This window comes from Vombatus ursinus, unplaced genomic scaffold (genome assembly GCF_900497805.2).
Source record: "Vombatus ursinus unplaced genomic scaffold, bare-nosed wombat genome assembly UNPS02014779.1, whole genome shotgun sequence".
Lineage (NCBI taxonomy): Eukaryota > Metazoa > Chordata > Mammalia > Diprotodontia > Vombatidae > Vombatus > Vombatus ursinus.
Genome location: NW_020954557.1, coordinates 59,454,172 through 59,480,568, shown reverse-complemented (window position 1 = coordinate 59,480,568; position 26,397 = coordinate 59,454,172). Strand labels below are relative to the sequence as shown.

At 35.7% G+C, this 26,397-nt stretch overlaps 1 protein-coding gene across 16 annotated transcripts in view; it reads right to left on the bottom strand.

Annotated features, from left to right (window-relative positions):
• BAZ2B (bromodomain adjacent to zinc finger domain 2B) overlaps positions 1–26,397 on the bottom strand; it is a 342,755-nt gene that overhangs the window by 47,285 nt on the left and 269,073 nt on the right. For 6 of the 16 annotated variants that reach the window (XM_027865733.1, XM_027865732.1, XM_027865736.1 and 3 more), the window contains 5 exons: positions 25,664–25,729; positions 23,782–23,826; positions 23,503–23,535; positions 22,161–22,226; positions 1,330–1,470 (listed from right to left, as the gene is read on the bottom strand). In XM_027865733.1, coding sequence (XP_027721534.1) covers positions 1,330–1,470; positions 22,161–22,226; positions 23,503–23,535; positions 23,782–23,826; positions 25,664–25,729 — 351 coding nt within the window. The remainder of the gene's footprint in view (positions 1–1,329; positions 1,471–22,160; positions 22,227–23,502; positions 23,536–23,781; positions 23,827–25,663; positions 25,730–26,397) is intronic. The other 10 variants (XM_027865738.1, XM_027865743.1, XM_027865744.1 and 7 more) reach the window with 2 other exon arrangements.

The following is a 26,397-nucleotide window of genomic DNA, read 5'->3' as shown; positions in this document are numbered from 1 at the left end:
AAAGTATCTAGAAGAAAGTTCCAACCGTGCCACAAAAATTTCTTAAGGAAGATTTATGGGAGAACACAAACAAAAATTACACAGAATGAAAAGAAATTTTTGAGATGAAATCTATTGTAGCGGTGGGAACATCCACACTGATGATAGAAATGGATGAGATCACAGATCACAGATCCATCAAAGTAGCTTCTATGTTAGTTTTTGGAACATTACTACTGAAAGGGAAACTATATTTTTCTTTATTAGTGGTTGATGCTATAATCATTAACATTCATTTAAGTGTAGGACAGCTTGCAGAATGCCACCTATATGTAATAAAGGTAGGAATGACCAGAGAGGAAGGAAATAATGACCTTGTCTTTTGGGTTTAACTGTTGTGTCTGATTATTTTATTTTATGTCAAGGCCCAAAGGATTAGGGGGATATGGAAGAAGAAAAAAATTATGGTTGATAGACCCACATAGTCTGAGGAGTTTTTTGGGTAGTATTCCTGAACTAGGTCTGAATCCCTTCTAAGAATGTTTTTAAATACATAAAATCAAACACCGAAAATTACAAAGGAAACCAATTATTTCAACACCACGCCATTGAAGCAATATTATCAAAGATATCAGGATCCATAGAGCATCAGATGAAAGAGTTACTCTTCCACACGTTTGTTACCTACATGTGTGCCTAACAATGTTTGTGCTCTAGCCCCACATATTTCCCATCTGTGTGCCCCCTGGATGCATGTGCCCCAGTAATACAGATTTTCTAGTATGTATCATGCTAGTATGTTTGCAAGTCACAGATTCTTACCTGTGTACATCTCTAGATGTGTTCACTCTTCTCACCAATAGATTTTTATATTTGTGGGGCTGTGTGCCAGGTTTGTGGGGGAAATGTACTATTAATATTTTTTACTATAACGTTTCATTAAATTCCTTTGATTTGAACGAATTGTGTTCTATGGTTGAATAGTATAAGTAAACACATTAGTGGAGGCACATGAGCTGTTTCCTGAGTTGATGTGGACCCACATTGAACTACCTGAACTACTGGGGTAGCTTTTCTAGGAGGACTCTAGGGCAAGTGGGGTTTGATGACCTTAGATGCTACAAAATATTAAAAACTAAAAGGTAAACATTCAGAAAAAAGGGAATTCCTGATAAAGCCTCCTTATATCTTGGTTTAAAAGAGTCTGATCATTAGCTTTTTGGGGCAATGCTTCTAGCTAGGTAAAAAGGATAATTTTCATATGGGCAATTTGAGGTAAAAAAAAGTGGGGGCAGGAAAATGGGGAAGAGGTCATAAAATGTTTTAAATAGGGTAACATGAAAAGATTACCTTTTGGTCTGCTAAGCACATATCTTCATTAGGCTTCTTTAATTCCTTTGCCATTTCTAATTCTAATCTTCGTTGCTCTAGTTTACGTTCTTTATTTAATCTTTTTTCATCACGTTTTTCTTGCTTCAATCTTTCTTTTTCCTTTAATGAAAGAAAAAAAACCTCCATGTATTTCCCTTAATATAATAAGTGCATTTGAAATAGCTCTGCTGAAAATAAAGAGGGACACACAGCACATATAAACTTGATATTCTTGCCTGTTGAGTAAGACACTGAGGAAGGCTGGCAACCACTGTAACACTCAGTTTTCTCCATTGTAACATGGGAATAATGATATTTATACAACTTACCTCTCAAGGTTGTAGGAAATGTGCTTTATAAATCACAAAGTGATTTATAAATAATAAATGTGATTTACTGTTATTAATTTCACAAACAAAAGCACAGGTCAAATTCCCTCTTAGGAGATTTATTTATGAGATCTGAAGAGTAATTATGATTTCCTGTTAGAGACTATCTCTTTTATGCTTGAAATAAGGACTCTTAAAATGTCTTTGTGTATTAGGTGTGGTCCATCGGGATTAGGCTCACGAGACTACTCCATAACCCATTACTTTAAATGCAACAAAATATAACCAAGGCATGCAACAAAGTTGGTATAAAGGATCCACTACTACAAGTATCATAACATCAGTGATGTGAGTACTCACTCCATCAATGCAAATCATCCTGTTTAATAAAAAAATAGATAGTATATATAGCATTTTAAAGTTTGCAAAGTTCTTTAGAAATATTATCTCATTTTATCCTCACAACAATCCTGGGAAGAAGGTGCCCACATTTTAGAGATAGGAAAATTGAAGCAGACAGAGGTTAAGAAACTTGCCCAAGGTCACATAGCTAGTTTCTGAGGCAGAATTTGAACTCAGGTCTTCCTAACTCTAATACATAATCCATAGCTGCCTAGGTGACTCTAGTTTGACTCTTGTCTAAATTCCTACAGATTGACCACACAAGTCCATACAAAATACTAGGTGCTTTTCTCTTATATTGCAAGAATTCCAAATGTTATACAATATTGTCTACTGGTTATCCCTCACTCTATGCACATCTCTCCTTTTTTATATCTGTTTTTCATATGGAGAAACCCATACATTTCTCTGATGACATTCTCTATCTCTTATGTCACCCCCTTCTCCTGGGTTAACTCCTCATATATAATGTGTTTCAAGTTGCTCAATCCCTCCATGAATTTCTCCATAGCCCTTTGTATGATCCCTGACTCTGATTCTTTAGACACTGTAATATTCTATGATTTGTCGCCATTATTAGAAGAATATCTGTGTTGAAAACATGGACCTGGACTTCTGGGAGCCAAGATGGTAGAGCAAGCAGTAAATCGCCGTAACTTTTCCATATTCATCTCCAAACCACCACAAAATAGGTGTCCCAAAACAAATCCTGAAACAGCACAACCAGCAAAAAGATGGGGTAAAACAATCTTTTAGCCCAAGAAACTCGGAAAATCACCAAGAAAGGTCTGTCTCACTCAGGCAAAAGGGGAATGTAGTCCAGGACACATCCCAGTAAGCCACCAGCAAGTCCCACCTTAGCAAACCAGCAGGAGTTCCTGAGCCCCAATGTGATGGAGAAGGCAAATGCCAACACCAGGACCTTCCATGTGTCTCAGCAGAGCCAGGGGAATGGGCAGATTCCAGTTCCAAGAACCATCATGTGATTCAGCACAGCCCAGGGCAAGCAGGCAGACTTTAGCAGTCAGACAGCCACATGCTTCAGTGTAGCCCCGGGGAAATGCAGAAGCACCCTATGAGCCTTAGCACATTCCAGACACCAAAATTACGACCCTGGCTCAGCACCAGATAAGCTGCCAGACCCCTATGGCCTCCAGCAGCTCCAGTCACTCCCACTCTACCACCTCAGCACAGCACCTGACATGAGGGTCCCCCACGGGTATCAGGGCCTCCCATAGGCATCAGGGCAACATCAGTGTAGCACCAGGTAAACATACAGGGGTTGCAGCCCCTGGCACAAGAAGCCTAAGACAGTGCCCCTTCCACTCGGGGGAGCAGAACTCAAATTTAAAAGAAAGGAAGAAGGCCAAAAAAGGTTAGCAAAAAACAACCAAAAAGGAATCTGACCATAGAAAGTTATTATGGTGATAGGGAAGATCAAGACACAAACTCAGAAGAGGACACCAACGTCAAAACACCTATGGGCAAAACCCCAAAGAAAAATAGGAAGTGGTTTCAAGCCCAGAAAGAACTCATAGAAGAGTTCAAAAAGGAGCTTAAAAATCACATAAGAGAGGTAGAAGAAAAAGTGGGAAAAGAAATCAAAGTGAAGCAAAAGAATTATGAAAAAAGAATCAAAAGCTTGGAAAAAGAAAAAACTGATTAAAAAGCAGAATTGGCAAAATGAAAAAGAAAGCACAAAAACTAACTGAGGAAAACAATTCCTTAGAATTGGGCAATCAAACAAATTCAAAAGAATGAAAAAAAAAAACAGAAAAAAATGTAAAATACCTCACTGGAAAAACAACTGACCTGGAAAATAGATCCAGGAGAGACAATGTCAGAATCACTGGACTACCTGAAAGCCATAATAAAAAGGAGGACCTGGACAGCATCTTTCAAGAATTTATCAAGGAAAACTGCCCTAATATCCTGGAACTGGAGGAAAAAATAGGCATTGAAAGAATCCACCCATCACCTCAGGAAAGAGATCCCAAACTAAAAACTCCAAAGAACAGTAGAGCCAAATTATAGAATTAGCTGGTCTAGGAAAAAATACTTCAAGTGACCAGAAAAAAAACAATTCAAATATTGTGGAACCACAATTAGGATTACACAGAACTTAGTAGCTGCAACATTAAAGGATCAGAGGTCATGGAACATGATATTCTGGAAGGCAAAGGAGCTAGGACTACAACCAAGTATCACTTACCTGGCAAAATTAAACATAATACATTAAGGGAAAAAAAGATCATTCAATGAAATAGAAGGATTTCAAGCAATATAACATACAATGACCAAATGCCCCTTCCAATTATGTTTCTTGAATGCCTGTGGATATGTGTCAAAACCAACTCTGCCAAATCACTGATTTCCCTGTAAGTCTAGAAATTGAGTTAATTGCAGTACTCTCTGTTGCTGCTTTCTGCCACTTTGCTACCAATACTGCAGAAATGGAAGGGTGCCAAAAAGGACTGAGGTCTACTTCGTAATTTTTTTTTTGGTTTCATTAGTTACCATGGCCAAAGAATTCATGATCAAGTGGTAAGACTCTCAATCTCTCGATGCCAAGCCCCTCTGTGCTTTCTGTGGGGACTCTGAGCCCTCCTTCATGCTGCTGGGATACGGCACCTTATATATTGTGCCTTGAAATATTAGCTGATGATAGTGCTTCTTCAGCATGATAAAACCTGTCAGGGCTTCTATTCTAGAGGCATAACCTTTCAGAACCTATTGCACAATGTTAAGGCATAATAAAAAGTAAGTAATTGAATGACTAATTCCCTCCTTGCATGTTGAACTCTGACTTCTTGAGAAAGGAGGGAGAAAAATAGGGAAGTGAAAAAGGCAAAACCTCAGAACTGTTATACTTCACTCTGTTGTTCACTCTTACTCAGAGATATGCATTCCTCAAATTGCCCCCCAAGTATCACCATTGTCTCCTCTCTCCCCCATTCACCTTATTTCCCCTAAACTCTCTATTTCTATCCCTCAACCTCTTCCTTTATTAGATAGTTTAACATAAGGAGGTCTGGTATAACATAGATTTTCTTTAAATTCACATCTAGGTGCTAGAGATGCTGCAGATACTATTTCTAGACACCTTTTTTTCTTGTGGTTATCATGTCAGATGTTTTATACTAAAGAATTACACCATAGTGCTTACTAGTTATGAACTTAGAAAATCTAGGAGGTTGTAAGGACAGGATTTATGCATGATTCAGGCTCAGAACTTGCCATCATATGTGACAGATTCTCATACCATTTGAGTCCCAGGACCATAGCTCTAGAGCGAAAAGGGCTCTTAGAGGTTATTTATTCTAACCTCCTCATTTTACCAAGGAAGAAACAGAAGCCAAGGGAGGTTAATTGACTTGTCCAAGGTCACCTAAGTAGAGGCAGATAGTGTTACTAATGCTTACAACTAAGAATCCCACAGAGAATCAGCACAGGTTCTTCATTTTCAGAAGTGGATTTTAGCAACGCAATACTGTTCAATCCTTAAGTGCATGACATATTACTCATAATAGACAAAGAATTTGTTGAGAATGGGAAGGATTTCAAGTGACTCCTTGTCAGAGTGCTAAATGGTGGCCGAATATATATTCACATCTAAAAAACTTGGCTTCTTTTCAAATTCTTTTGTGTGAGTTGCCAACATTTATAGAAATATGTATGCATGCAAACAAGCATGTATTTATGATTTAAAAGATGCTGCAATTTAAAGACTGTTATGAAAGGAGCACATTTCTCATTCCTAAAACCATGAATTTTGTGTACGTAAGCTTTGCTAGAGGGCAAAATAATAATACTGACCCAACTTAGGCTTAAGTTTTGCCTATATGCCCTTTCTTCTCTCAATCATCTGCATGAGAGGACATAAGAGTTTTTGGAATTGAGAAACTGGGGGACCCCAAACTCCCCAGTGGCAGTTAGTTAGCAAAGTATCCTCTTTATCAATGCTCTCCAAACTTCTTTGACCATGTACCCCTAAGTAAACATTGTGACCTTACACACCCTTACACACACACACACACACACACACACACATATTAACTGAACTAATAAATTATGTATAGTGCAGGCCTGCTATAGTATAAAACATAAAATAGGAATTTTAAAAGCATGAGTTAAAATATTTTTAAAAATTGATTATATCAACAGTAAAAAACAACCCTTAATCTATTACTAAAATGTTATTACAGTAATAATACGATTGCATATGCTTCATTAGTTTTGAAAATCTTGATTTAACAATTTGTGATATAATGATTCCAAGATCTGTATTAAGTTCAGTTATTCTGTAATTGAATGGCTGTCATAGGTGTGAAAGATATGAAGCTACAAATCATGATACTTATTTTTTGATTCCATCTATGAATTATGCAAAGGTTTTCTTTCGTTGAAAAACAGCTGGCAAATTTCCATCTTCCCTGATAATAATTAGCTGTTCTTACAAACTAACTTGGAGAAGGAAATGGCAAATCACTGCAGTATCTCCGGCAAGAGACTCCCAAATGGGGTCACTAAGACTAGGACGTGACTGGTATGACTGAACAACAACAAAACAAACTAATTGCAAGGTGTTGCATTTTTATATTTTCAACAAATGGGCTTAAAAAACACTGAAACACTTCACTGGAAGATTTTTAAAACAGGTTAGAAAATTCTGAGGCCAGAGTTTTTAAGAGTGAAGACATAAGAATTTTTACACGTGATATATTGTTTTTACCAACAAAAGTTTTTAAAAGTTCTTTTAAAAAAAGAACTATGCCTAAAAGGTATAAAACTGTGCAACTCTTTGACCTGGCAATAGCATTACTAGGTCTATATCTCAAATAGACTTTTAAAAAATTATGTATATGTACATATGCAATATATGTACAAAAATATTTATTGCAGCTCTTTTTGTGGTGGCAAAGAATTGGAAAATGAGGGCATAGTCATAAATTGGGAAATGGCTGAATAAGTTGTGGTATATGACTGCAATGGAATTCTATTGTGCTTTAAGAAATGATGAGCAGGATGCTTTCAGAAAAACCTGGAAAGACCTACATGAACTGATGCAAAATGAAGTGAGCAGGACCAGGAGAACACTGTGCACAGTAACAGCAATAATGTATGATGATCAACTGTGAATGACTTAGCTACTCTCAATAATATAGTGATCTAAGACAATTTTGAAGGACTCGTAATTAAAAGTGCTATCTCCTTCCAGAAAAAGCACTGATGGAGTCTGAATGCAGATCAAAGCATACTTTTGTTTTACTTCCTTTATTTTTCTTGGATTTCTTTTGGTCTGTATTTTCTTTCACAACATGACTGATACAGAAATATGTTTTGTATGACTGCACATATATAACCCAAATAAAATTGCTTGCCTTCTCAATAAGGGGGGAGGTTAGGGAGGAAGGGATAGACTTTGAAATTCAAAATTTTTAAAAACAAATATTTAAAATTTTTACATGAATTTGGAGAAAACATTTTAAATGTTTTGCTACCCATAATAGCTTTGTACTATCATCAGCTAATATCTCACAGGACATTACATAAGGTGCCCTATGAATGAATGACAACAAATATAAATCTTATTTGAAATAATCTTCTTGGTAATTTTTACTTTCTTGGGCAGACTTCTTGTCAAATGTGATTAGGTAGCGATTTTTTCCCATCATAATGTTACTTATGCAGAGGCTGTATGATAAGAAGTGTCAGCCCTGCCACAGCTTTGTTCACTTATGCTTACACAATCAGTAGTTTCTTTTTAGAACACTTGTTGATTCTGTGATGGACAACTTAGTTAAAACTATACACTATAATCTGCAAATCTACTTAACTGGATATACAAAAATTGTAATACATTGCAATGCACTGAGATCTATGAAACTGAATGAGGGAATGGTATATAGTTAGTGTTTAATAAATGCTTTTTGACTGATTGCCAACCCTTCCCTGTGGTGGAATTCCTGCTTTTCCCTCATGTTACCTCAAATACCATATAGGGGCATGATCATCTAACACACAAAGTGAGGCTAGTAGTGTCAATCTATACATTAAATATAAGTAAAATCTATTTTTAGATAATAATATAAGTTTTAATTTTAATTTTTTCTTCCATCACCCCCAATGGATTCATCTTGTATACACCTCACTCTAGAGATCAAAGCTCCACATGGATGACTACAAAGCAATCACTTATGGAAGATTAAAATGGGAGGCATAAGGAATATATACCCTAAGCAAGAGTGACAGAGATCTAAGAACTAGGAACCAGGAAATTCAAAAATTAGATTTAAGCCTGAAGACACTAGCCTGATAGCCAGGAGTATGTTCTAAAGATCTGAGTGCCTAGGGCAAGAAATCTCTTATAGGATGTAAAATCCTGTGCTCTCCAGGACTCTGAAAAGTATAGGCAGAAAACTGAGGAAAAAAATAGAAAGTTCTCTCCCCCTGATGCTTGAAGGGTTTAAGCATGGGCTGTTGCTTTTCTGAAAGAACTATAAATAGTCCTAGGCCTTTGTGCTTAAAAATAAGACAAAACAAAAAACCCAGAATAGAGCCTTATGGGAGTTCTCATGAGAACCCCCTAAAGCAAAGGATTTCAGCTGAATCTCGAAGCTAAAAGTAAAGAGTATCTCCACAAACTACATGCTCAATGGTACCTGGCAGTGGCCATGCCTCTAGAGTAGCAGCATCTGGTAGAGATTCTATCTTGATGAGCAACATCGGGTGAAGATAATGTACTGATCAGAGACAATGCATCCGGTGGAGATATTTCCAGAGGACATAATATGTGTTTATACCCTGGCCACACATGTTCCTTATTTTGATGCCCTTCCATGTATGTTCCCTAAGTATACCCACTTTTCCTACTAATGTGTGTATTTGAGAGAGAATGTATCTCAGAGCGTGTGAAAGAAATAGTTTATTGCTACTTTCTTACTATTTCATCATATACCTTTGTTTTGAACTACCCATGTCCTATGGGTTAACTAATAAAAGTCAACCCATCCATGGGAGCTCATGAGCCATATTTAGTTCTGAGTGGATGCAGGCCCACACAGCACCTTGAATCTGGGGTACTCTTGAATGGGGGACAGAACCTACCCTGAAACTTGAATGGTACCCACAGGTGCTAAAGATGAAGCTACCAAAAGGAATACTGGTGATTTCTGTCATTCAGCTAATAATAAGACAAATACTACTGTTCTCAAAGAATCTAGTCTATACTTTCTATTGTGTAAGTTCCATTAAGAATTCCTAATGGCACAGTGATATCAAATAAAAATCCAACATTTGAGATTACTAAATGTAATCACCAAGATTTTTATTAGGCACCTACTATGTACTAGTTGCTTGGGACAGATATAGAAGGAATGAAATAATCCCTTCTTGAGAAGGCACTATAGTTTAATGGAGGAGATGACAAATACATACATTTATATAAAATAAATGAATGTCATTCCTGGAGTCAGGAAGACCTGAGTTCAAATGTAGCCTCAGACACTTACTAGCTGTGTGACCCTGGGCTAGTCACTTAACCCTGTTTGCCTCAGTTTCCTCATCTGTAAAATAAACTGGAGAAGGAAATGGCAAACCACTTCAGTACATTTGCCAAGAAAACCCCGGATGGGGTCATGGTCAGTTGGACATGACTAAAACAACTGAATAACAATCACATAAGGTTTGGAAATGAGGGAATTAACAGTTGGAGGGAGTATAAAAGACTTCATGTAGAAGTTGATGATTGAATGGTATCTTAAGGAAACAAAGGGATTCTATGAGGTAAAGGTGAGAAGAGAGTAGAACCCAGGGACTGTAAAGGCATAGAGATGGGAAAGAAGCGTATCATATTGGAGGAATAGAGAGATGGCCAGTTTGGTTGTTCTGTGGGTGGGGGAGGGTAATGTCCATTGAGGCAGGGGTCTTTAAAAGATAAATAGCAGTTCAGGTTTATTTAAAGGTAAGAAGGAAGTTGATTGACTAATTTCTAATCCGTGACTAGTATTTATTTTTCAGGTAGTAAGGAATCATAAAGAAGTGCAGTATGAAACAGAGTTGGCTTCACTGTATTAATGCCATCACACTAGCATGGTGACACGATATCCACAAATTGTCTAGGGAGCATTCCAAAATAGTGAGAACTATAAAATTATGCTGTAATGACTGTGATTGTAGTACCAGATCTTAAAGTCCAAAGTTTTCAAGGGCATTTGTGTTGACTATTGTAGAGGGGATAGGAATTAACTATCACCATGGGCACTTGACAAGTATTTGTAGATCAACAGATATGGTGGTCATCAAATTCCCCATAAATTAAACTGAGGTAAAACCTATCAGTGGCCTCCAAAATATTCACTTGACAATTGGCTTTATGCATTGTCATTTCATTCTATAAATACATAAAATGGGGAGTTAATATTTTGAATTTTGAATAAATATTTTCTGCCCAGAAAAAAATAGGACACATTTACCAAGTAATTATAATCAACTATATTTATAAACTATTTAAAATAGGCAACTAAGTTTTTCTCTTATGTCAACTTTAAAATTGGTGACTTATAATTGTTTAGTTATATAAGAAATAAGTGATTTGATGAGTTTGCGAAAGAACAATTTTCTTTAGGCTCTATATGCAAATGCATTTGAATAATCTCATTACTAAAATTACTTTATTTTCATCATAGAAAGCAGGGCTTATAGTGGCATCAGTGCTTCGGGTGAAGTCTATCTAAGTCAAGCTTAGTAAAGCTCTCATGTTGTTTATACATTGTCTTAGTTAATTCTTCAAGTAACTTGAAATAATATTTACCATGTATACTCATTCTTCGGTCATTTTCCTTAAAAAATATGCTTTTTTCCTTTATCCTATAGCCAATTTACATTAACTCTATAATCTATTGACAAGTCACTGATTATAGTTTAAACATCAACTATTTTGACTGCAAGGTCAGTTTCGATTAGTGAATGACAGAGAAAGAGATCACTTACCAAAACATAAGATAAATGGAGCATCAAAAGAGGTATCTTATGGGATAAAATATATAGCAGAAGATCATTAGAAACTGTTTCTATCAAAATGCTCTCAAAATATTTTCTAAGATGTCAAAAAAAAAAAAACACTTCAGTATAGTGTATGCCTAGATTGGATTAGTGTTGCTTGGTTACAACGTGGGCTGGGCTCCACATAATCCTCAGCAATTTGGTTGTCCTCAAAAATTGTCATTATCCTAATTTCAAAATTTTTCATATATAGTCTTTCTAGACATATGAACAATATAGATAGATTTATAGAGAATATATGGATTTAAAGAGAATCGAAGTTCCTACTGAAATCTAAATACTGATGGTGGGACAAACTTCTTGACAGTGAGAGTGGTCCCAAAATGGAATGAGCTGCTTTGGGAGGGTGAGGGCATCTTCCTTCCTTGGATAGTCACTTGTCAGGTATCTTGAGGGCTGCTGAAGTCTTCCAACTCAATAAATTCTCTGTGTTTCTCATTAACTAATCATACATATAACTATAGACTTTTTCTCTCTAGCTAATACCTTTGTTAGGAATTAATTTAATGTATTATTTCATGTTTAAACCTTACTGAAAAAGTGCTCAAATGTACTATATATGAGCATACATTTTATACAATTCACATATATGTATATATGTTGTCCTAAGAGAGCAAAATAATGTGAAAATTAAAAAAAAGTAAATCCTTCATTTTTGTCCCATGAAAGGGTTATTTAGACAATGAAAATATATTAAATGAAAGTAATTATTAAAAAAGAGTTTAGTTCACAGGGTTGTTGCAGGGAAACTATAAACATTAAAGTAGTAAATGAATTGTTACTATTATTGTTATTATATGAAAAAAGCTTCTCTTCCCGCTCTTATGTACCACAGTGTAGTAATAATAAAAAAATGTGACAGAACAAAACTCAGATGACTCTGAGCTATTATGGTAAAGCTTTACAACTTAGGGGACCAGGAAATTTTGGGGCAGGCTATTTACATGAGACTATGTTGCAACAGTTCCTCCATTTTTGCATTTTATAATTCTATTGGGTGCCTTACAAGTTTGTTCCGGGCATAATTAGAAGTGAGAATACATTTCTTAAGACAGCAACTTGTACTTAATTTTAAAAGCCATAAATATAATTTAAGAGGCACAGGATTACCTCAGGGTGCAGGAACAATAAAAGTGTAAATGAGATTAATAAAACAGAAACTATTTCTAGAAGACAGATTCAAAGGGGGGAAAAAAGTTAAGGGCATATGTTGATTATGTTGAATTTACCTAGCACTGTACAAGAAGAGTTGACTTTTAAAAAAGTGTGCCTTGCTTTTTCTATTTTATTAATATGATAAATATTTGTGATAAATTACAGTCTCTTTTATAGGGTATCTTTCTCATAAGTCTTTATAGGAAAAAAAAGACTGCTAAAATATAGACACAAATAATTGTTAAATTCCCTCTAGGTTATTTTTTTCTTTTTATCTTAGAAAAATTTATCTTTCAGTACTGTACTAATCATTTTATACCAAGTAACTTTTCATATTAAATGTCTTATGAACTGGAAGATTCTTAACATATAAAAAAATTTAAGGATGCTGTATGTGCCTCAGTGAAAAGATTTGCTTATGCACAAATATCTGGGCAGTATAGCATAATATTTTCACTAAGAAAGGACTGCTATAAATCCAGATTGATGAAATACTCTCATTCCTTGAATCACTGGGGGGTTGTGAATTTCCCTCTGTTTTCAAACTGCTTATTAGATGGCTTCTGTAAGCTCGAGTGCAGTCTTGTAGATTATGGTTATGTCTACTAAAATGCTGACATAGTAATTTTGTGAGAGATGCATGTTTAACAACCTTTTGTTGTTTATTGGGCCTTAGGGAGACATAAAGAACTCTACTACAATTACTCTAGTCTGTTATTCAGTTTACACAAATAAAGAGATTACAAATCTGTGCATGACATAATTGCCAGGCTTAATAGATGAAACTGAGATTCTGGACTTAGTGTAACTTTCCCTACAACTGTTTGTTTAAACCACTGAGCACTCAGGGATTATTTAGAAATAAGTTATATGTCAAATCACTTGAATTATGCTGAGACAGTGTGTATTTTTTATCCACACGGTCGAAAACAACAATTAGCTATTTTTACAATACGCTGAAAATAAAAACAATTAAGACTGAGGTTCACTAATACATTTAAACTAACTTCTAACAACAACAACAACAACAACAAATTTAAGGCATTCATGAGTGGTTTGTAGTAACAGAAAAGATATAACTATTTGTCCTTCATGCTTCACACCTACTCACACAAACACTTAGGGAGCAAAATCACAGGTCTGACAATGCCAGTCCTTTGCTTAAGAAGCTTCAGTGGCTCCCTATCACCTTTAGCTTAAATATAATCAGTGTTTGACATTTAAAACTTTTCACAATATGGCTCCAGTCTATTTTCTCAGATATTCCTCTTCTTTATTGATTTTCAGCTAAATTGGGTTTTGTTGTTTCCTATATACAACAACCCAGTACCTGGCATATAACAGGCACTTAATGTTTGTTCAACTAAATTGAATCAAGGAATTAAAAAGAAAGAGATCCAGAGCCATTCACTTTATATTAGGTAGTTCAGCTCTCTAAGGAGTTTGACCAAATTTAACCTAGGATATTATTTATGAGTTGGTCTAACAGTTCTTTTTTTGATAGGTTATTTATGGCTCAGGTTAAACTAAATGATACAATTCTGTGTATTTAATTTAATCTGCTCTGATTAGCAGAAGGTAGGTAGTGGTTTTGTCAAGATGGGCCTATCTTAATTTTATGTTCTTCTTTTCACTTGTGATTATAGAAGTTATGTGGTTTAGTTTTCAGGTGTCACTCAGCATAGAACAGGCTAGAGAGAGGGTAGGGACTGGGAATTGCACCGTGATTTCACTAATATAGGGACCTCTCAGGTGAGGAAACTCCCATTACCTAGGTTGGTAATATCTTTTGTTCTTGGACAGTCTCCTTGACCTAGGGCACTGAGAGGTTAAGTGCCCACTGCCTTAAGAGTGGCCTTCCTGGCTGCAAAACCAGTTCTCTATCCACCACACCACAATGCCTCTCTGTGACATAATAAAGAAGCAAACAAATTATATACATGGGAATATACTTATATTTTTGCTGTTATTCATGCTTTCTGGGGGCCAAGGATTACCTTTAAATCACTAGATTATAAGCTCTTTAAGTGCTGCTTTGGAAACTGGAGGTGGTTAGAAGGAAATCTTTAGACCTCACAGGATGGTGCTTGGCCTGGCACACAGCTCACAAATCTCCAGAATATATCGTACTGAACTTAAGGTCTTTTAAAGTCCCAGGTCATGGAATATATGTCTTGCATAGGCCAAAGAGGCTAGAGTGGATGGTATCATGTAGATATTTGGATACAGATTGTAGTGGAAAGGATTATAGAGGTGGAATCTAATTTTAGCAATTCACTGAATAGGGAATGTTCCTTTGGTGCTAGTACAGTCACTAAATAGAGGATTATAAGCTTTCTTTGTGAATACCTAGATAAATACACGAGTTCTACTGCTGTTGTCTGATGAGACATGAAAGCCAACTCGCATGATTTTTCCAGGTATAACAGCGCAATTAGTTCAGTTGTCTTGGGTTAGGGAGGGTCAATTATTTGGAATTTTATAATACGGAACTGGCTTACCATTTATGGAAACTCTGGCTATTTTAGATCTTAAAATTCAGTATAAGGAAATTCATCCTGGGGAAACCTACCATCAATACAATGAACATGAGAAAGTATTCACTGACTCCTTCCCTTTTATTAAGCATCAGAGAACTCATAATGAAGAGAAACCTTTTTACATATAATGGAACATCCATTACTCATCTCTTTTTAGACATCAGAGAGAAATCCTGTGAATGTAATGAATGTGTGGAAAAACTTCAAGCAAAGTTCAAACTTTGTTAACTATCACATAATTCATAGTGGAAAGAAATGATGTGAATTTAACGAACACGAAAAGGACTTCACTCAGCTCTCATTTATCATCATAAACTGAGATGTATAGAAATGGGAGAGGAACTATATAAATGTAATAAACGTGAAAACCTTTGTGTAAGGCTCACACATAAGAGCTTTTGTGCTGGGAAGTAGGGCTCAGAAAGTAATAAATATTGAGGAACTTGTGAACATCCCCAGGAGAATGTAAGCTCCTTGACAGCAAGGACTGCTTTGTTTTAATCCTTGACATACAGTAGGCACTTAATAAATGCTTGTTGAATTTGACTCAGATGGGTGACAAATGACCAGAAGATATGGCTCTGAGTTTAGGTTGGCCTCAATGTGTTCCGTGTTATTACTGTTGCAAATTACCTGGTTTTATGTTACACAGAGAAGAAAACAGTATCCAAAAGGATGTCAGTAATAGTCCCACTACCTTCTACCATACCCCGGGGCCATATCTAGATAACCAGGTTCAGTTTTGGGCACAACATTTTAGGGAAGATTAATAATCTGGAGTTTGTCCAGATGATTGTCATAGGATTTATACCTGGAAAAAACTTCAAAATTCATTGAATCCAACTCCCTTGTTTTATAAATAAGGAAACTAAGGCCTAGAAAGGCCAAATGACTAAATGACTTGCTCAAAGTCATACAGGCTGTAGGCAGGAAAACCAAGAATTGAACCCAAGTCTTGTGATTCCAAATATGACACTTTTTCTACTGCACTGTAGCAAATACAAACAAGGATGATAAGAAGACTGGAGAACAAGTCATAGAAGGATCTGGTGATACTCAGTCTGGAAAAGGGAAGACTTAGAGAAGGCATGAGAAAGTAGAGTGGGCTGGCTTAGCAGGTAGTAGCCTTCCCTTACTGGAGCAGAGGTTGTACAACCACTTTGAGGCAATTTTGAAGAAGGAATTCTTGGTCAGCTATAAGTTGGCCTTGCAGGTCCCTTAAAGCTCTTAGACTCTGTGAGTGAACTCGGGGAAAAATTATTCACAAGGTCATAAAATAGTTACAGGCATCGTAGTAGATAGACAATAATAACGCTGAGTTTGAAGGCCAATATTCTATATATCTCCATGCCTCCTTTGGCCTATTTGTCTGGAGATCCAGTGTCATGTTGACTATGGCAACCTGAAGTTGTTCTAGAAAACTGGGAATCCACGGGAAAGACTACTTGTCAAGGAAACTGGAAGTCCCATAATAAATGCATAACAAGTTAGAGTTCCTTGGTTTTTTTTCTTTCTTTAAGAAAGAGAATCAAGCCCTTAGAAGGTGAAATAAATGAATAAATCCTTACTGCTAATTTGTCTCAGTAAACTCTTAGAAGGTCCTTATCTTTAGCTCTACAAGGAGTATATGTCTCCTACTAGGATTAATATCTCAAATGTAATTTCATTTGTACAGTCATAAGGTAGACAGAAGTATATTGACAATAAATCAATTCAATTCAATTCAATAAATATTTATTAAGTACCCAATATGTGTCAGACATTATGGTAAGCACTGGACAGGAGTACTGAACAAACCTGAGAACTTTCCAATGGATTCTAAGAACCTCTTGGAAGAAGGAGAGCCAGGTGTCATGAAGAGCATTTACCTCTTGAGTATTCCTGACAGTAACAAAGAGGTTTTGTGTCTTCTGTGTTACTAGGTCTAAAACCAGGACGAAATTGATAGCTTTAATTACAACAGAAAGTTGAGATAGGATAGAGCACTAAGAATGGAAGTTATCCCGGAAAGCTTTTTGTAGGAAGGAGGACAAGAACTCTGAGAAGCAGAGATGAGGAAGGAGTACATTCCAGTCATGGTAGTCTATTTTAGCTGGAACTCTGGAGGGGAGTTAGTGGGAATAAGGCTGGGAATGTTGGTGAAAATCCAATTATGGGGAGGCTTTAAATGCCAATCTGTGTTTTATTCTATGGGCAGTGGGGAGTCTTTGAAAGTTTTTGAGAAAAAAAGTGACAGGGACAGACCTGTGTCTTTGTTGCTGTTGTTAGGAAGATTATTTTGGCAGTTGTGTGGATAATGGAAGCTACTTGAAGATAGAGACTGTTTTTCATCTTGTCTTTTTCTCCCTACAGCTCTTCAACATAGTTTGGGTTGGCTCCACTTGGCTTGAGGTGTGAACTGAAGAGGGGAGACCAATTAGAAGAATATTGTAGTAGAGTAATCTAGATGAGGCCTGTACTATTGATGAGGGTGGTGGTAGTGTGAGAGAAGAAGGAGAGTCATATGAGATGTGCCGTGAAGGAAGAACAGCAAGATTTGGTAAATGGTTGGTTAAGGGCTGTGGAAGAAAGGGAAGAGTCAAGGATGACTCTAAGGTTCTGAATCTGGGTCATTGAAAGGGTAGTGATACCCTCAACATAAATCAGGAAGCTTATAAGGACCTTCCTTATAAGGTGAGTTTGGGGTGGGAAACAATGAGTTCTGTTCAAGGCATAGCGAGTTTGAGATACCTATGAGATATCTGAGAACTGAAATTCAGCAGTAGTTAATGAGAAAGAGATTAGGACTGGAAATACAAATTTGGGAGTCAATTGTATAGAAATAATACTTGAACCCATGGGGGCAGATGAAGACAACAAGGGCAAGAATGTAGAGAGAGAAGTGAATAGGGCAGAGCCCGACCAGGCCCTGGAGAGCACCTAACCTAAAGAGGCAATGGATAAATGGTGATATATTTCCTCTTAGTAAAAAGTTTCTTGGAGATAAAGACTGGTTTACAAATGAATATTCATATGGAAGGCTAGGAGAATTAGTCAAACAAACAGGTCTTAAGGCAGGGTAAACTTAGACAAGTGGGCTGCGGGTAAGACTAGGTTGAACATAAGGCAAGAGGAGAACCATGTGGGCCAAGGCAGAACGAGACTGAGGTCAGGTACTTCTTATGGAAGAAGACAAGCTTGGGGGAGAAGGTATTAGTCAGGAAAACACCAAAAAAGATGGTGGGAAGTTTGGATGTATGATCAGTATGGGAGAATGGCTTTTGTACCTAAACAGGAGCTGGTAGAAAACTTTCTTCCCTAGACGGACTATAAAATCATAGATTTAGAGTTGGAAGGTATCTTAAAGTTTACTAAGCCTAGAGAAGTTAACTAATTTAGCAAAGTCACACAGATAATAAGTGATTTAGCCTAGAATCAAATCTAATTCCTCTCATGTCAAATCTAGCATTCTTTCCAAGATAGCAAGGTTTTAGAAGCTGGCATGTTATTGCACAATGAGAAAAGTAAAAGAGGAAAACTTAAGATGATTATTAATGTAATTTTAAATACCTTACAGAAAATAAATTTAGGCACACACATATTCAATATAGCAAATTATTTTATAATGTATTTTGTTTTCCTATGTTCTTATCCAAAATTATCATGATTGTAGGAATAATTTGAAGAAAAAAATAAGTTTAGATTTTTTTGTGATTAATTTAGCAGGTAAATTTTTTCTTGTCAACAAATTGAGATTTAGGACATATATTGATTTAGCAAGTTAATTTTGTTTGTTTTTTATTCTTACTATTCTTTCCGATATTAATTATAATTGTTTTGAACTTTTATAAGAATAACTGAATTAAGACGAAATTATTTTTAGAGCATAAGCATTACAAAAAGAACTATTATGAATATAAGAAATTACATGACATGTAAGTTCTGACAATCCTGGTTATTTCTACTTAGCTAAATTGACAACTACTATACCTACACAGAGTTCATACATTCCATTAAATCTAACCAAATTTGTGAATACAAAATAGCTTTAAAGGCATAGTTTTAGTAAGTATCTAATAATTTACATAAATCTGGAACAAATTTTAATGACATGTATAGCAAAATGGTCAACTTACCAACCCTAAGACAGTTCTCTATTTTATAATTCACCGATTCAAAGCATTTTTTTTCCTAAAAATATAGCATTGTAATGTGGATCTAAAAATTAGTCTATTGTACATATAGGTAAGGAAATAAAAAGTTGCTCACTCAGTCAACTTCAACTTCACTTATTTTTCCCCATGTTAAAAATTAATACAGCACAGAATCTCATTATTTGAAAGTACTTAAGGTATGTTCTTAATTCACCGATGTTGCCATTGGAATGCTGGCATGGGGTGGGTAAAGAAAAATGGGGAAGGAGCTTAGAAAGAAAAAAGTCAGGGACAAAGGTATGGTAAAATGGTTCCATGAAAACATGTTAGGCAAAACCAGGGGTAAATAGTTCCATGGAACATAACACATGGATGACTGGCCAACAAATATTATAATGATGTTGTTACAGGTTTGGGTGGAACATGGGTAAAATTATTAACAATATTAAAGCTAAACAACATTGGCTACCACAATGTTATTCAGGGCAGTCTATTGTCTAAAGACTAGGCACCAGCATATGACTTTATCTTGATATAGGTAGAGTAGTTTTCTCTTTCTCCCAAACAAGCCCTCTCCAAAAAACTTTCCCCACTTTCGTCACTGAAGACCGATTAGAAGCTAATTTCTGGGTGTTTGTGATGGAGTATGAACAAAATGAGGACAGTATTAACATAAGCATTGAAGCAATTTGTGGTATGAATCAGACGAGTTTGTGATCTAACTGTGCAAAACATAGTTCTGAGCTCCCAGTTCTGAGCACCTGGGAAGTCAAGAGACCCCGAGATTGGATAATTAGTGTCAAGGAGTGGAGCACTTATGAGTGTAAATACATTCCTCTCAATGGCTTTGACAGATAATTTTCCATTGTAGGAAGGCAGGTAGAGAACAGAAGGCTAACGGACACCTGAACCTAGGGAAAGGCCACTACTGAAAAGAAGAAATGGGCAAAAAAAAGGCAAAGAAGATGCAGGCAAGAAAAGGACATGGAAAGGAGAAGGTGAACACAGCAAATAGAAATGTTGCGACTAAACTTAACTCGAATAAGTGTTCAAATACTTGATTTAGATCGTAAATTCATGAGGGTAGGGGCTGTGCTTATTACTCAAGTCATCATCTATCAACAAACAGCATATGATTTAATAAATGCTGAATGACTCCAGTTTCTTTTTCTGTGACAACTTAAATAGAAGTTGGTTTTCAGGAAAAGAGTTGTGCTTTCAACACCGCACATTCAGCAGCCAGTCCTTAATGATTTATCCAAATGACTTAGGTCTCTCAGTATAAAAGATTGTTAAGGTGGGAAAAAAGTGAATCACAAATGATTTGGAAGTAGCCTTTTTAAACTAATGAATTTATATGCATGATTTTTTTTAACTTGGCTGCAAAACCATCCCAAAGTCACATTTACTGAAAATCTTTTGGCTGCTACAAGGCATTTTTATGCACATCACAATCTCAGGAAGTAAAAGATCTGGGGGCAAAAGTTCTGAGACTTCTCATTAGTCAAGCAAATAATTTAAAAAAGAAAAACAATGATTCTGAAAATGTGACCCAATGGACTATGAAATGTTAGCCTGATAAATCAGTGAGCAGGTCTTATGTAATTTGTAGCAGGAGACTACCTATACTTTTATTTTTGGCATAAGAAATAATGATATTCAGAATTGATGCCTTTAAAAAGCATTTAATGACATTTTAATTAACTTTGGTGAGGTTTTGTTGTTGTTAAACAATTGCTATGAAAGCCCATTTAAAAAGACTTATAACAGTCTCCCAGTTACACTACCACTGTGAATTATGGAACACAACAATGGTAGAACTAAAATAATGAATGACTCTGCAATGGAAAGATGCATGCTGGGCAATTGCAGGTTGAAGCTTGTAACTAATAACAACTTGCATATAAAAAGATTAAGGATATATATGACCTTTCACGTATTAAGAATTTAATCTAACAAACAATCCAGGTAGTATATGGCTATCCTTAGGATATTTAAGAAACACAAGAACAAGAAGGAAAGGTTTGCAGTGCATTATGGAAGCTTAATCACAAAACATGGATGATTCATGCATAGGATAACAAGATGTGCAAAGATTATGATCTGCATCAGTGTAGCAAACACCCACAATGAGAAGCTCAGTTATTATCTTAGGTATTCTAAGTAAGTCGTTGGGCAAGTACAGATGGTCTATTTATATATTGTTGTTTCTTTACTCCAGTTGAAGAAATATACAGACAGAATATATTTAAGAAACACTTCTTTAAATACCTTCCTCTTAGTTGGACTTTCAGGAAAGCTGAGTGCCACAGAATTGATACTTTTGAATTGTGGTGCTAGAGAAGACTTTTGATAGTCCCTTGGAGAGCGAGGAGATCAAATCAATCAACACTTAAAGAAATTAATTCAGGTTATTCACTGGAAGGCCAAATGCTGACACTTAAATACTTTAATTAATTTAAATACTTAAAAAATTTGGCCACATAATGAGGACAGGACTCGTTTGAAATAATCCTGATGTGGGGAAAGATTGAAGGAAAAAGGAAAAGGGGATGGCAGAGGATGAGATGGATAGTGTCATGGAAACAATGAAACATGGACACAGATAGACCTTGAGAGACAGTGCAAGATAGAAGGGCCTGGCATGCTATGGTCCCTGAGGTCATGAAGAGTCAGATATGACTGAATGACTAAACAACAACAAAATAAATTTACCCTTATCACAGAACACTCTTATAAACTACTGCCTAACCTATGCCTAATTTGTGTGATGTTTTATATAACATGATTATTTTGGGTTATTCTATTAAGAGCAAAAATTATTCTAAGTAAATTGTTTTTTAGTCATGAATATATAAGAAGACCAGTCTAGCAGCAAATTAGACTTGGAGATATATTACCTATACAAGACTCTACCCACTGGGCTTAATACCTCACTTTCATCCAAATAAAGTGTAACAGCACCAAGAAAGAAATATAAATGTGAGCCAGAAAAAAAGCAAAAACCTAAGAAGTTGTGGGAGCCTTCCCATGCACATTTCTACTCTAAAATTCAGTTACTATCTCTACGTTTCAGTTTGCTTGTGGAACTGGTGAATCAGGCACAACTTTATTTCAATGTAAGATCTATTTTACAGATTTAAAAAAACCTTAAACCGCAAGGATTTTTTTCAGCCATATGCACTTACTTCTGCTTTTTTACGAGCTTCCATAGCTTTCATAAGCATCATGTGTTGTCGTCTTCTCTCTCTTTCCTAATAGAGCAGATAAAATTAGGAAAAAACCTCAACCACAGTTAGCAATATGATTTGTAATTTTAAACTTGGTAAAGCATGTTTAGCATTAATAGACAAGTCATGGTAAATACTAAATAGAAGACAAGAATGGCCAAGTCTGTGCATGTTTTAGTTCAGGTTTAGAAAGCAAATACAAGAACAATCAAAAGCAAAAAGGTAAAGCAATGAACATGGAGACAGTGTAAAACATAAGCATACAGGATTTACTTATGGTCAGTTGTGATGCTCCTTCCAAAGCTGGCAGAACGAAAAGCATAATGGTTGGCTGGAACAGGTCAGTTACCTTACATCTGCTATTCGAAAGCCTGCAGGTACTTACATATTGCCAATTAAACAGAAGGCTGGACTTCTGGTCATTTTTGAGAGCAGACATAAGATGATATGTGATCATTTCAATTTTGTGGTTTTAAAGAGATGATAATTTTCTATGAGTAGCAAAATCTAATTTGTAAAGCCAATAAGGCACTAAACAAATTAGAATGCTGAATTTTCTCAGTTTTTATAGCAATTTAATTACGCTAGTCACAGTTTATACACAAACATGAATGGAAGAGGATTTTCTTATTTACTGATGTCTCTCCCTTGGTGCACTACATAAGGTGACAAATGCTGCACCAGGGGCTTTGTTAGTAATTATTAAGTGGAACCTGAGCTACATGTAATAAAATATTAAAATGAAGTTTGCCCCAGTTTAATTTGAAAATCTGGTTTTATTTTCAGATCAAAATGTTATACATTTTATAGTAGCTAATAAAAAATTTTATCCAAAATTTAAACTCCCTCCCCACAGAAGGGATATATTTCATATAACTTAGCTAAACAAATTTATCTGCAAAATTAGGTCTTAGAAGTAATGTAAATTTCATAACCTCCCATCAAGCTGTATTCAAAATTCCCATTGCTTTTAATGGCAGTTTTGCATCTAGGATGATGGAAGAATATGGTTCACAGTAACTGAATACCTAATTTTACAAGTGGTCCAACTTGATATAGTGACATCAGTAATATAGATTTCTCATAAGCAGCCTTATAAATGGATTCAATTTAAAAACATTTGAGACAAGTCATACTTTCTTTATAGACAGACAAGCAGATGTATGCAATGCACTGTGCTGTAAAGCCATGCAGCAGTATGTAATATGACAGCAGCCAGTGCTACACTTTATGCATTGCTATGACAACCATATCACAACCAAATCACAATGCGGTGTTAGATGTACAAAAATAAACATACCCATACCATATCTAGTCTATGCCTCTCCAACTCCTGGTAGAAAGAGTTGGCACAACATTATGAAACAGAAATCACAAAGTCATAAAACCACTTTATAATTCCCAAAAGACCCCAATACCAAAGCAGGCAATACACTGTAAGATAAAGAAAAAAAAACTTAAGCAGGAATCTTATCAGAAATTTTTAAAGAAAATATTTTGAAGATTTTTCCCCAAATAGCTCAAGAAGTAGTTAAAAATTAGAATTTGCAACAGTTGAGCTAACTGCACGTATACAGACCTGATGCTTCAAAAGAACAGCTTGTTGTCTTCTCATTTCTTTTTCCTTAAAAATAAGAAAAAAAAGTGTAATATGCAAGTGTTACCCAGAAGATTTTAGAAAGCACTGAAAGCAGTATTATGTCTGACTTCTCTCACTTGAATCAAAATTGTATGACCTAGTAAAAGAGTCATTAATGGCCCTTATTACCCTGCAGTTAGATGACATGTCCTGATCTAATCCTCAATAGCATATTTACTAAAGGAACTTGCCAGAATGTCAGGACATTTCATATACAGCTCTTTGGCAGTACTGAAAGTATCAGTCATATTCTTTAACAAGGCGATAAGTAAAACACCTGTTAGGGGCCAGGATTCAAATCTGGGTCTATTCAAAATAATGAAGGCTCTTTACTCTTTGACAGACTGAGATCAAAACAAATGTGATCAGTAGCATTAATTTTAATCTCCGAACATATTGATACTAAAAGAGTTTCCAGTGTTAGCTGTTTAAAATGAGATGCACATAGGATCACAGGCTCTTGGGCTAGAAGGGAACTCCTCTGTAATTTAGTCTGTCCCCTTTCATTTTACAGGAAAGGCAGCTGATTTCCCAAGAGATAAATGACTTGCCCAAGGTGACACAAAGTAGTAAGAAGCAGAGTCAGTGGAAACTGGGTTCTCTGATGCCAAAGCCACTGCTCTTCCCATTCTACTCCCCTTTCAGAGGTCACAGTGAGCTACAGAGCGGGCTCCAACCCATGTTCCCAAAATTTTTTATTGTGTTGAAATTAGGTAAAAGGAAAGAACAGAGCAACATAAGGGAAAAAGTCGGAAAGTAACATGTAAAAGAGGAGAAAGGTAGTACCATTCACTTCTTTCTAGTGACAGTGGCCAGTATATACAGGCTGATCATAAAAGTACATAGGAACTTGAGAGTTTTGTTTTGTTTTGTTTTGTTTTTTAGCACCAGTTGGTAGAACTACCACTTCTTCCCTTCTATGTTTGGCTTCCTGCTAGAGTCACTCTCCTACTACTAGTAGGAGCACCATTTTGTAAGATCTCCAAATTGACATTCATCAAACCCCATAGGCAACTATTTCTCCCTGATACATACAACTCATCATGCAAATATAACCAAACAGTCCAAGTACATAAACAGGTGATAACAATTCCTAATTAATAACTGCTGTTATCAATAGCTTGGTGCACTGTCAAAGAAATATTAAAAACTCACATTTATATAGTGCTTTAAGGTTTACAAAGCACTATCATAACAACTCTGGGAAACAGGTAACGCCTTAGTTATTATGTATGTCCTTTTTACATATGAGAAAGATTAGGCTCAGATAGGTTAAATGATTTGCCCTTGGACACATATCTAGTGACTGTCAGAACCCTGATTTGAACCTGGGTTACCTAACTCTTTCCCAGGATTTTTTAAACTACCCTGTGGGGATATAGGTAAGTTATTTTAAGTAAATGTTGGTCAAGATTTTAGTTTGTTCCTGGTTTGGTCACAAAGACATAAAGAACACTAATAAGTGAAGGGAAAAGCAAGACAGGGTGGCAGTAGGGGACAGAATGTAACATACAATGCAGTAAAGAAAATGAAATTTGGGGGGCACTTAGCCCAAATAAAATTGTTCACAGGTTTATTATGATAGTTTATATTGAAAATAAATGTCTACTTTTGCTCAAACCAAGCATCAGACAAAGCACGTACAACAAAAACATTTATGTTACTATAAGCAGAAACATACATATAATCCACACATTATAGGTTTGCTAAACATTTTCAGAGAATTTTGAGAAGTATAATTCTCATAAATTTACACAGCATAGACAATCACATGGTTTTTATTTTTCAAAAAATAAAAACTCTGATGCTCAGCTAAACTAACCTTTATTCGTTTCTCGGCCTCCAATAATTTGGCATTTGCCGCTTCTTCCTTCTTTTTCTTTTTAGCCTGTGCATGCAAAACAGGTCTCAAAGTCATGCAACAGCACCACTATAACTTGAAAATAATCTTAGAATTGAAAGGAAGCTATATGCCTCACAAGGTGCAAAACAATACATGACACATGATATTATAACATAGTTCGTCACCGATATATATTGGAAATATTTGTTTCAACTTGTAATTTGGAATTTACACATTTAAAATGTATTTCCTCCAGTAAACTGTGGCACAGAAACAATCTTGTGATCTCTAAGACCATGTGAGTGGAGTGAAAGCTTTGGCAGGTTCTACTAAGTTGGCAAGACTTCAAGGATAAGCACCATACTCTATGGCTATCTTCTGATGACCAACTTCATGAAGTCTAGAGATAATTTTTTTCTAAAGAAACCTATGAAACAGGTAGTAAGTGGTGGAGAAGGCTGAAATCTGCATTGAGTTAACTTATATAAAACACTTCGCAAACCTTAAGGCACTATATAAATGTCATCTTTTATTATGTTTTTGGAAAATAAGTATCACATGAACAAAATTATAGTTCCTTTATGTAACAAAGTATATTTATTTTATTTGGAGCCATAAAGTAAAGAATGAAAATGTACCCAAAATTCTTAAAGCCAAAATTTCTAAATTAAGAGTATAAAAGCTTTTTAATATATCTAGTCAAGATTAAAAAT